The 12,683-nt window shown below is 43.7% G+C and overlaps 1 protein-coding gene across 1 annotated transcript in view; it reads left to right on the forward strand.

The window, feature by feature from the left end:
• The window catches only part of NARS1 (asparaginyl-tRNA synthetase 1), a 34,868-nt gene that overhangs the window by 8,756 nt on the left and 13,429 nt on the right, over nt 1–12,683 (forward strand). The window contains exons 5-9 of the mRNA XM_058170490.1: nt 679–768; nt 3,972–4,050; nt 6,530–6,600; nt 8,786–8,872; nt 11,759–11,980. Of these exons, the coding sequence (XP_058026473.1) occupies nt 679–768; nt 3,972–4,050; nt 6,530–6,600; nt 8,786–8,872; nt 11,759–11,980 (549 nt within the window). The remainder of the gene's footprint in view (nt 1–678; nt 769–3,971; nt 4,051–6,529; nt 6,601–8,785; nt 8,873–11,758; nt 11,981–12,683) is intronic.

The raw sequence follows: 12,683 nt of genomic DNA on the forward strand, positions 1-12,683 counted from the left end.
TAGATCTGAATCCAAATGGATTACAGATCAGTGGATCCAGATCCAAGTGGCTCTGAATAATATGTAAGTCCTTCTGGAGTGTCATCACCATTCAGATTGTTAGTCCAGTTTATCTTCTTATCTTGAACCTTTGCATTTATCTTCAAAAGCTCTTGGCAGATACATCAGAGCTCTGGAGTGTAACCATTCAAAAGGAAGCAACTGTCAAGAATAATCATGGTTTAATAAATAAGTTACAATTGGGCCATTCAGTGTCAGGTTTAAATTGTCACTTATTCATTAAACTTCTAGAGAAATATTTGGCAAGTTGTCACAACTTGTTCGGGCATAAAATGAAGCAATAATGTGATTTGTGTTGGCTCACAGTAAGGTGCAAACCATCCATTGTGGGTTGTTATAAATGTGAGAATCAGCTTGCCATGGCTGAAGTTACATTTCATGCTAAGCTAGCCTTCCCGCCTTGGCACTGTCAGCTCCCAGGATTCTCTGGTGAATACGACTCAGAATCCTGGGAATTGAAGTCAGAATCCTGGGAATTGGCATCCATAAGACATGGTTTGTTTGACTAAAGTTACATTGGCTTCATTCTCATATTAGGATAAGCCACATATCATAGGAGATATCCCCCAATCTTCTAGGTCAAGATTTTTTAATCAGATCCCCAAACCTAATCTATAGGCAGAAGATTCATTGCGACGTGAAAAGAACTTGGAGGAAGCAAAGAAAATTATCGTTAAGAAAGACCTCAGCCTCCCGGAGCCCAAACGTGTGAGTAACATCCTCAGAAAAACAACGCACATTGTGAACTCGCAACATGTTGGGGGAAATGGTATGTGATATAGGTGGAAATTAGCTTGACGGCAGAAGGGTAGGTAACATGGTATCTGCATGCCTTGGTCTGCCTCAGTGTTCTTCCCTATCACACCAGACTCTCATTTATACTTTAAATTTCTTTCTTTCTTTCTTCCTTCCTTCCTTCCTTCCTTCCTTCCTTCCTTCCTTCCTTCCTTCCTTCCTTCCTTCCTTCCCTTCCTTTCCTTTCCTTTCCTTTCCTTTCCTTTCCTTTCCTTTCCTTCCTTCTTTCCCTCCCTTCCTTCCTTCCTTCCTTTTCTCTTTCTCCCTCCCCCCCCTCTCCTTCTTCCTCCTGTGTTTACAATACTCACCCCAAATTCCAGATCTATCCTGGCCCCAAGTTTTCCCCAGCAAATTTTGGGATTGCAAATTCCAGAATTCCCAGCCAGATAGCGGGGATGTTGGGAGAATTTTGCAAGAAACTGAATATAAAACAGCCTCTGATCTACTGGCACTCTCCAGAGGTCTAGGGTGGTTAAGGTGTTGAGATTGCATCAGATTTGGGAAGACTCTATACTAGATTATATTTTTAGCTCTATAGCTGTTTGTAACGTTGAAACCCCAACTATATTGAAAGTATCCTCAAGGAGAAAGTAATAGCCTTTCAGATCAGAGTGCCCATCGTAGGGAGGACATTTAAAAAGTCAACTGCAATTGTAAATTCAGCCGCCACCATCTTGTCTTTTTTTTTTTTTTGATCTTCCCCATATGAATGATCCTATTAACAGATTCTAAAATGGCATGCTGGCAATTACTCAGTATGGATTAAAATCTGCATTGTGTGTATGCACTGAAAATAACATGATCTAACTTTGATGGCATGGCTGGGTGATCTGGAGGGATCTTGTACACATTTACTCAGAAAACGGTAATGGGGAGGCTCTGTCAAATTCCTGTTGTGCGGTCTTTGCTGCATCACCCTGCCACAGAAGCTGCCAAACTGATCTTGCGGAAAATTTAAGAAAATTTAAGAAAATCCAGTTACTAGCTTAGCCATTTTTTCTCTGTATCTGGAGCAAAGGCATAAAATGTATGTGTGTGTGTAAGTGTAAGGGGTGGCAACAGTTTTTTTTGACGAAGGTCAGGGATAGTGATAAAGGGATAGTGATAGAGGGATAAATGGCTAAAATTAAAATGATAGAGTGATAGTTAGGTAGTATCCAGATTTTTTCCCCCTGGTGAGTCTCTGTAACCAAGTGAGAGGGATACGCATGTGTATCAGAAGATGTTCCAGCTGTACTATAGAAATTCCTGATGCATATCAGATTGGTTTGCACAGGAAAGCCTATATCTCTATTATGATAAAGAAGATATCTGAGGATACACATCCCCCTAACCAGAGGTGGGATTCGCATAATTTAACAACCGGTTCACCCCAGCACCAAAAATACGAGAGTGGGTGCACGCTCGCTTCATTCACACGCAGGCCTTCCATGCATGCATGAAGCTTAAAAAACGCAGCTAAATAGGACAGCATAGCACCTGGGCGGGTTGGCAGGCTCACCCACAGGTCACAACTACCGGTTCGCTCGAATTGGTACGAACCGGCTGAATCCCACCCCTGTCCCTAACTATAGTGCACCTCTCTGAACTTTTTGTCACTTGATTTTTCTCAATGATTTCATGGGGGCCCAACCGTAACCAAAGAGGATTTCCCTACCAATGGGATTTTTGCACGCATGTTGCCAATCTGTATATTTAAAAGCAAAAAACACGCATTAATCACGAAATCTCCAGAACCGTAAAGCCTACAAACTTGAAATTTACCACGTATGTTCCTCTTGGCTTCTAGGTGCTCACTAAGAAAGGATTTTTTGAAATGACCATCAGAGCATTAGTATTTTCCATATTATTATTAATACGCTCTGATGCTAAGGAGTTCTACTCCCCCTCGCCACCTGAAAAGAAATCTGTTCCAAATGCAAAACACAAGCAGAGGAATTTCAGTTTCAGTTTTACTTTTACAGCAGCAAGCAGCTTCACTACAGAACAGTTGAGCTAAGCCACACATAGCCTCCTTTCTGTCTCCTCCTTGCTCACACAGCAAATAATAAACAGAGGGATAGAATCAAGATCACGTGAAGTGTTAATACCACTTTATAATGCCTTGGTAAGGCCACACTTGGAATATTGCATTCAGTTTTGGTTGCCACGATGTAAAAAAGATGTTGAGACTCTAGAAAGAGTGCAGAGAAGAGCAACAAAGATGATTAGGAGACTGGAGGCTAAAACATGAAGAACGGTTGCAGGAACTGGGTATTTCTAGTTTAATGAAAAGAAGGACTAGGGGAGACATGATAGCAGTGTTCTAATGTCTCAGGGGTTGCCAAAAAGAAGAGGGAGTCAAACTATTCTCCAAAGCACCTGAGGGTAGAACAAGAAGCAATGGGTGGAAACTAATCAAGGAGAGAAGCAACTTAGAACTAAGGAGAAATTTCCTGACAGTTAGAACAATCAATAAGTGGAACAACTTGCCTGCAGAAGTTGTCAATGCTCCAACACTTTTTAAGAAATTTTTAAGAAAATGTTGGATAGCCATTTGTCTGAAATGCTGTAGAGTTTCCTGCCTGGGCAGGGGGTTGGACTAGAAGACCTCCAAGGTCCCTTCCAGCTCTGTTATTATGTTATGTTATGTTAAATACTGTTTGAGTTTCCAAACACCCCTCAACTCTCACACACACTGATAGGATGCTAGCCAGATGGATGCTGCAGGCTGGGACATTCTACTTCCCCTCCCCCTCTGCTCCAATTGCCAGTTGCATTATATTAACACAGTCTGATGCTACGTAGTTACACATTCTGCATTAAGTTTCAGGCTGTAAGTGTCAATTTATCAAGCCCGGGTACATAGTTTCGTAGCGAAGCACGGGCGTCCAGCTAGTGACTAATATGGCTGTTATTGTGCCTACCTGTGTAGTTAGCCTGTGTAATTAATGAAAGAAATTGGAGGATTCCTGTTTAGGGCAGTAGCAGTATCGGCATCCTAAGCTTTGAACAGGGATTGTTGAGTAACCTCTGGCTAGGAAAACATCAGCACCAGCATCTTTTAAAAGATGCATTTCTGGATTCTGAATCAGAAACCCGTCTCTTTGTATGTTAAATTACCTGTCTTTTTACAGGTGAAGATTCGTACCCTGGAAGCCTACAGAGGGGAGAGAGTAAAGGTGTTTGGTTGGGTCCATCGATTGCGTAGGCAGGGTGAGTACCATCTAGCACAATGGAAAGGTTCTTCCAGAACAGGGGTGTCAAACTGGCGGGCCGCAGGCTGGATGCATCATATGCAGGCCACGCCCAGCCCAGCTCCACAAATGGGAAAAATGTTGCGTGACAGCAACACGATGCGGCACGTTTGACACCCGTGTTCCAGAAGATCTGGATGTTTTGATGCTTGCAAGTGTCACTGTCTCCCAACTGCCCCATTATTAGCTCTCCTATGGGCTGCAGATGTGATGGAATATAAATTGGAGTTAGATGATGGTAAATAGTCTACTCAGCCACATGGCGAGAAATACAACTTTCTCAGAAAAGCTTAACCTATCTGTACAATCATAGGCATCTATAACAGTGATGGGGGACCTTTTTCCCCTCGGGTGCCGAAAGCATGCGCGCAACAGCGCGTGTGCCGACACCCATAATGCAATGCCCCCCGTGCAGGCCCCACCACTCACGCATGTGCAAGTGACACCCCCCCGCACTTCCCTTGCCACATGCGTGTGCAACTCCTCGTGCTCCCCCCACGCATGCACGCACGACCCCCATTTTGGTGCTAGCAGGCCTCCCTGAAGCCTCCTGGAACCAAAAACGGGGGGGGGCACCATGTGCCGTTCCCCCGTTTTGGTCTAGGAGGCCTCCCTGGAAACAAAAACTGGGTGCGTTGGCACCTGCACCACCACCCCACATATGCGCCTGCGACACCCCCCCAGCCCCGTGTATGCGCCTCACGGCAGAGACCCAAAAATCAGCTAGCCGGTGGGAGGCCCGTGGGCCTGCGTGGGTGGTGGGGCCTGTGTGGGGGGCAGAGCACCGGCTCACGTGCCTACAGAGATGGCTCCACATGCCACATTCGCCATAGGTTTCATCATCACGGATCTATAATGTAGTCCTCGCTTACCAATCATTTGTTCAGCAATCATTTGAAGCACCAAAATAGGAGAATTATGACCAGGGTTTGAAGTAGTGTCCCCACAATCATATAATTGTCATTGGGGCATTTGGCAAGCATTTATAACGGATGCAGCATACTGTGATCTCATGATCACCATTTGTGACCTTCACAGATGGCTTCCAACAAGCTAAGCCAGTGGAGAAGCTGGGAGAAATTTGCAGTCATGTGACATGCTTATCGCCTGGGTAATTTGCAGCCAATAAGTGAGGATTGCTTGTAGAACAATGTTTCTCAATTTCAGCAACTTTATGATGTATGGACTTCAATTCCCAGAATTCCCTAGGCAGCATGGATATTTGAATGGGGGGGGGAGGGTGTTTGAAGGACACACATCTTAAAACTGCCAAGATTGAGAAATGGTGATTTAGAACAGGGGTCTCCAGTCTTGGCAACTTTAAGACTTGTGGACTTCAACTCCCAGAGTTCCTCAGCCAGCTTTGGGAGTTGAAGTCCACAAGTCTTAAAGTTGCCAAGGTTGGAGACCCCTGATTTAGAAGATCAAGGAGTGAATGTTAAGCTGGGAAAAGATACTGAGAGGTGATCAGTGTTCTGGGAAAACAGAAGGAAGTTGCCCCGCTGATAACTCTAGGAACATGATGAATTATATCCAATCAATACTTGCTCTTTATATCCAGTGCGATTATCCAGTTGCTGCTATATCTAATTAGATGTATGCTTGTCATTTACATACGTTTATAAAGAGGCTCTCCTTGTCAGGACTAACTTTGCCTCCAGTGGTGCCAATAAGCCAATTTGAGCTTCAGTGTCATATATTTTGACCTCTAACCCTAACATGCCTCACCTTCCGTCAAAAATGTCAATGTGTCTGCCACACATTAAAGCTTTTCACCCCCTAGACTACCATATTTTTCCGAGTATTTTCCCCAAAAAAGAGGGTGAAAATCTGGGTGCATCTTTCACTCCGAATGTAGCCCCGCCCAGCTTCTCAAACGGAGGTTTCAGAGGCTGAAAAAAGCATCAGAAACGAAGTTTCAGAAAAGAAGCCCCCAAACAGAGCTTCAGGAAAAAAAGCCCCCAAACAGAGCTTCAGAGGCTTTTTTTTCTTGTTTCGGAGGCTTTCAAAGACAGGCAAAAAAAGTTTTTTCTGAAACAGAGTTTCAGAAGTTTCAGAGGCAGAAAAAAAAGCAAGGCACAGAGCTCACAACCAAGGAACCTGCTGCTAAAATTCACCTCTGGGAACAGCTGATTGTGGGTATTCCGGGAGGCCCATCCACCTACCAATCAGCTTTTTTCTTATTTTCCTCCCCAAAAACTAAGGTGCGTCTTATACTTCGGTGCGTCTTATACTCCGAAAAATACGGTAGGTCTTAGGGTGCCATCAGATTTTTTTTTCAGCTTCTACTTCTATTTATCTACTTATTTCTATTTATCTACTTCTGAAAGCTTTCAGTAGAATGAGTTTTGAAATGATGGGTGGGAAGAGAAACAGTTTTTTCACTAACATAGAAATTAAATGATTATACAGTTTATATTCTTTCTCTTGTTATACAGGGAAAAACTTGATGTTTATTGTCTTAAGAGATGGCACAGGCTTCCTTCAGTGCGTCTTGTCAGATGAACTGGTAAATTCCCTTTTTAGTCCTTTCTGAAGCATGTCAAAATTTCATAGCCTTGTTAATTTTATTCTAGCAGTCCTAAAATCAATTGAAAGTCAAACACATGGTGAAAGAAAGGTGGAAAAGTTCTCTTAAGGTACATCGTCTTTTCAGTTCTGTGGAAAATCTCCATTGTTATAGGAAGGATATCTGTTGTGCCTCGCCCGCCCTCCTCTCCGCAGCCCTCCCATCTCCTGCTATCTCAGCCAGAGACTGATAGTGAAGAAGAATGGCCTGGCATGCCTCCAGCCCCCAGCCCTGGCACCATGCCCGGACAGACTGAGCAAACAAACCTCCCTCCTATAGCATGTGAGCATGAAGCCAGCCACGAGCTAGAATTGCCGGCAGCTGAGCAGGAAGACGAAAAGTGGACAGATCCCCACTTCCGGAGAATGGAGAGGCGACGTCAGCAAAAGGAAGGGAGGGGCAGGCCTGGATAAGTGCTGAGTCATGGAGCCACACCCCATGGCCTATATAAAGGATCTGCTTTTTGGCATTCCTTGAGTCAGGCAGTCTTATCTGGTTGCTGAAGTCACACCTTGGATTCCTGCCTGCCCTGAGAACTCTGACAGGAATTTGGCAAAGCTGCAGAGGCTTCGTAGCCACGCTTGATACAGACTTCCCAGACCTGGCCATCAGAGGAGGAGTGGGACACGACAATATCACTAAACAGCATCGTTGAAGTGGCAACATTTTGTTGGCTATTGTGGGGCATAGCCCGGAGATCAGATCCAAGTTCTAACCTTATCCCACAAAGGCCAACCAGATGTTCCTCATGCAGCCAGATGTTATTCATCACACAATCTTGCATTATCATCATGCAACCTTGCTGTTTTTTATTAGTGAAACTTCACCCGTCCTTCCAACTTTTTATCTTACGGCTTTTATTTTCTCCCAGAAGGTAGATTCTACAATGTTCCAGTTTTCTGCTAATGCTTTCGGCATTAGTGTTTCTTCACCTACATCAAATTACTTTGCATTCCAGTTTTCTGGGGCAACATTTCATCCTTTCCTCAGGAGCTTTGGGTATAGACCCAGCACCCTTCCAAATTTGTCCCAAAATTGTAGTTTTCAGGGTGAAAGAACAGAAGAGATCCTAAACGCATGAGGAGAAATTACATTTAATATGGTTGTTCCTTATATGATTAGAATCTTTTCTTTTCATTTTTATCTTGGTTTCATGTTCTTTAGTCTTCAACCTACTGTAAAAATATTCATCCATTCTGTATAGATTTGTGTTCCTATATGAAGTTCTGTTTACTATTTCCTTCCTTCCTAAATAGTGACTAGAAGTGCTGGCAAATATTGTTACAATATGGTGTGACTGAATGCATTAAAATGAATAAGAAAACAGGTTTTCCCCTGATTATTATTTTTGAGAACCAGTTTGGTGTAATGGTTAAGGCATCTGGGCAGAAGCCAAGAAACGGTGAGTTATAGTCGTGCCTTAGCCACGGAGGCTGTTCACTTTCTTTCAGCCTTAGGCAGTGGTGGGATTCAATTTTTTTTTACTACTGGTTCTGTGGGCATGACTTGATGGGTGTGGCAGGGGAAGGATACTGCAAAATCTCCATTCCCTCCCCACCCCACCAACTTGCTTTCCAGCTCCGTTCTCCTGTGCAGGGCAACAAAAGAAGACCTAGCAGATCAGCTGGGAGGCAACAATAGACCGACCCTGCCAATCAGCTGGGAGGCAGCGAATAGATTGATTGGGTGCTCTAGCCTTCACTCCCTGGAAGTGAAAATGGGCCATGGGGGGGGCACCGCACCCCGTTTTTGGCCTAGGCGGCCTCCCTGGAAGCTCCTGGGAATAAAAATGGGCCATGGGGAGGCACTGAACCCCACTTTGGGCCTAGTAGGCCTCTCTGGGAGCCAAAATGGGGCGCAAGGGGACTCCAGGAAGGGGCGGGATAGAAAGGGGCGGGGCCAGTCATTAATTTAACTACCGGTTTGCCCGAACTGGCTGAATCCCATCACTGGCCTTAGGAAGAAATGAAACAATGGCAAACAACTTCCAAAAATGTTGCCAAAAACCCCCCGAAAGGACTTGTCTTAGCAACTGCCAGAAGTCAAGACTGACTTGAAGGCACAAAACTATTATTTTCTAAATCTCTGTGACAGAGTCTAAACGTTCCTTTATTTCTCCCTGTAGTGTCAATGTTACAATGGTGTGGTCCTTTCAACTGAGAGCAGCATTGCTGTGTATGGCACCCTCAGTCTGGTTCCTGAAGGCAAGCAAGTAAGTGCATTTTATTTTTACTTTTTTAAGGACTTTATGGTTGCTCGAAAGTTGCCCGCCATAAAGGCAGGGTGTTTGTTTCTTTACTTCTTTATTCTGTCATTCAGTCAGTGAACAATAGGAGTGTGCAAACTAGTGTGTCAGGTCAGAAAATGAGGACTTTAGACTTTCTGGCATGCTGAACTTTTGAGTGGAATTTTTTAATGTCCAGGAAATAATTGACTTTCGAAATTTTCTCTTGCTTGACGGCGTGACTTATTTAGTAAGGTGGAGATCAAACTTTTGCCAACTTTTTCCAGCAATATATCTTAAGTTACCTTGGTTTCAGAGCACAGCCAAATTTGCAAATTGTGCTGAGTCATGGCTTGTGTAATATTGGTTTTTGAATAAGCCACAATTTTGTCAGGTTGTCCATTGCAGTTAAGTTGCAAACTATGGTTTATGAAATAATAACATTGGGTCCAGACCCAATATGCTAAGTCAAAATAAACCAAGCTGCTGCCACCAATAGCCTCCCAGTGACCTGTGCGCTCCCATAGGTACCATCAGTCAAACAATGTCGCTGGTGACGCCCAGGGGGAGGGTCTTCTCCGTGGGGGCTCCTGCCCTCTGGAATGAGCTGCCTCCAGGGATACGACAACTCCCCGACCTCCGGACCTTTCGACGCGAGCTAAAGACCTTGTTTTATCGCGCAGGGCTGGCCTAATGTATTTTAAATGTGGGTTTTATTATGATTTTATTACTGTTTTTATTCGTTTCGGCCTAATTTGAATTAGATTTTTAAAATGTTTTTAATTTGTTGTAACTTTGTTTTTATCTGGCTGTAAACCGCCCTGAGTCCTTCAGGAGAAGGGCGATATATAAATTAAATAAATAAATTAATAAATAAATAAATAGTATGATATGTGAACTCAAACCCTGATCTAGTGGGAAGGGGCTGTTTTACCTGTTTGAGTAAAAGCCAGTTTTAACGTATTAATAGGTCTGTCTCTTGTGAATGGCTCTCATTTTCTTTCTCTTGTCAAGGAGTTGATTCAGTTTTCTTTGGGCTGGTTTGATTTTCTGTTTACAGGTTTTTCCCTTTAAAGTTTCTGTCAGGCTTGGAAGCCATCTTTCTCGTTGCATCTTCAGGCCTGTTGGGGGATGTTACTTGGAACCCTGACATTTACATTGATTGTACATGTAAAAGGTTTATCGGTTTATCTGAAATCCGCTGAACATTCCAGAAGGGAGAGATCAGTGACCGTCTCCTTTGGTTCAATGAAGTACAGGTAGTCCTTGACTTATGACCCCAATTGAGCCCAAAATTTGTGTTGCTAAGGGAAACATTTGTTAAGTGAATTTTGCCCCATGTTACCACTTTTCTCGCCTCTGTTGCAGGGGTGGGTTCTACTTACACTTTACTACTGGTTTGCAACAGGGCCGCTTTGCTTTGCTTGCGCGCACGCGCTTCTGCGCAGAAGCTTCCTGGTGACATCTGGGTCAGTGGGCGGAGCCTCCCTCCGGTTTTACTACCGGTTCTTACGAACCGGGGGCAACCCACCATTGCTCTGTTGTCAAGTGAACCTTTGCCATTAGGTGTTGTTAAGTTAATAACACGGTTGTTAAGTGAACCTGGCTTCCCCAATGACTTTGCTTGTCAGAAGGTCGCAAAAGGGGATCCCATGACCCAGGGACACCGCAACCGTCACAAATATGAGTCAGCTGCCAGGCATCTGAATTTTGATCATGTGACCAGGGGAATGCTGCCATGGTTATAAGTGTGGAAAAAGTGTAAGTCACTTTTTTTCAGTGTTGTTATAACTTCAAACGGTCACTAAATGAACTGTTGTAAGTCGAGGACTACCTGAAATTGCTAACACGACTTTCTCACAGCGGTGAGGTTCAGATAGCGCTTAGTGAGTGTTATTGTGGTAGCGTCTTCTTTTTTTTAATTGAAAAAGTTTTTACAAAAAAAAAAGCTTCCCTCCCTTCCCCCCTCCCCCCTTGCCCCCCTCCTCCTTCCCTTCAAAAAAACCCCTCCCCCCCAACTTCCCGGAACAAACACAAGGTATAGTTAAAAATAAAACAAACATATGCTAAAAATTTTCCCTCTTAAGTCAATTATACTCCTGCATTTCTCATCAAATCCTAACCTCCCCCATAACAATCAGAAATAATATATCCTAATCATTCAAAGGCAGTCTGATATCTCTTAGTCTGATATCTATTTTGGATATAGTCAATCCATTTTTTCCATTCATTTAAGTATCTTTCTTGCATATTGTCTTTCAAAAAGGCTAAGATTTTTGCCATCTCAGCCAAATTGGCAACTTTCAATATCCATTCTTCTTTTGTAGGTAATTCTTTTTTCTTCCAATACTGTCCTATCAGTAATCTTGCCGCTGTTATTAGATTTAAAATCAATTTAGTCTCAATTACTGTACAGTCCGTGATAATTCCCAGTAAAAAAAATTGCGGCAGGAACTTTATCTTCTTTTTCAAAACATTTTGTAGAATCCACCAAATTCTTATCCAAAAAGCCTTAATATTCTTGCAAGTCCACCAAATATGAAAATATGTAGCATCATCACAATTACATCTCCAACATTTTGCTTGCATATCTGGATACGTACACGATAGTTTCTTAGGATCTAAATGCCATCTATAAAACATTTTATAAAAATTTTCCCTTAAATTCTGTGCCTGCGTAAATTTAACATTTCTAACCCAAATTTTTTCCCAAGTTTCCAATAATATTGGCTCCTGAAAATTTTGTGCCCACTTTATCATACAGTCCTTTACCAAGTCCCTTTCAGAATCTATTTCAAGTAACGCATTATATAATCTCTTTATATGCTCCTGAGACTGGCGTCTTCTGTCTTTAAAAATCTGAAACTCCCACAGGCTCCAGGAGGTCACGAGCTGAGTTGCGACTACTGGGAACTCATTGGTCTGGCTCCAGCCGGAGGAGCCGATAACCTGGTCAATGAAGAGTCAGATGTGGATGTGCAGCTCAACAACCGGCACATGATGATCCGGGGGGAAACCTTGAGCAGAATCTTAAAGGTGCGCTCCACGGTCATCCAGTGCTTCCGAGACCACTTCTTTGACCGCGGATATTATGAAGTAAGTATGCCTCTGGCTTTGCTGCTCTTAAGCCAAAACTCATTGGTGTCTCATATTATCCCGTGTAGTAAAAGAAGCTTTTTCAAGTTGATGAGAGCATCATGCCAAAATACTCTTAAGAGTGTCAACTCATAAAGCATTCCTGGTCTGCTCTCAAATTGCCATAGGCAGGGGTGGGGACAGGAAACTGATGGAACCAGAAGCACATTTCATTCTCAAGGCTACATCCTAGGTTACCAGAGCCAGCCAGAGAGGCATGTTCTCTACAGCCTGTGAAAGTTCTCTGTGGGAGAATGTGATTTATGACACACGCTGGGAGGAGAGGGGAAACAGGATGATAGTTAGGCCATAAATTACGTGGGGCAGAGCTGACTTCATGTGGGTAGGTGCTGACATGTTGCTCCTAATAAAATAACTGGATTTCTTTTGAAACATGGCTTGAGGCTTATGAATTAATTAGGGCATCCGTAGGAATCCTGACATAGAGCAGAGTTCCCCAACGTTTCTGGGTTGGAGGCCCAGAAGTGGGGGGAGAAGGGAAAGAGGGTTTTGTGGGAGGGGTGGGCATGTGTGTGTGTGTGCACATGAGCACCCGTTGCGCTAGTGGGGCCAAGAGCACCCTGGGTGGGGCTGAGAGTGCCCATTATGCTTGCACATCTGACACCCTGAGCGCTTGAAATGTACGAGTGGGGCCAAGAGTGCC

This window comes from Ahaetulla prasina, chromosome 2 (genome assembly GCF_028640845.1).
Source record: "Ahaetulla prasina isolate Xishuangbanna chromosome 2, ASM2864084v1, whole genome shotgun sequence".
NCBI classification, from domain to species: Eukaryota; Metazoa; Chordata; class Lepidosauria; order Squamata; family Colubridae; genus Ahaetulla; species Ahaetulla prasina.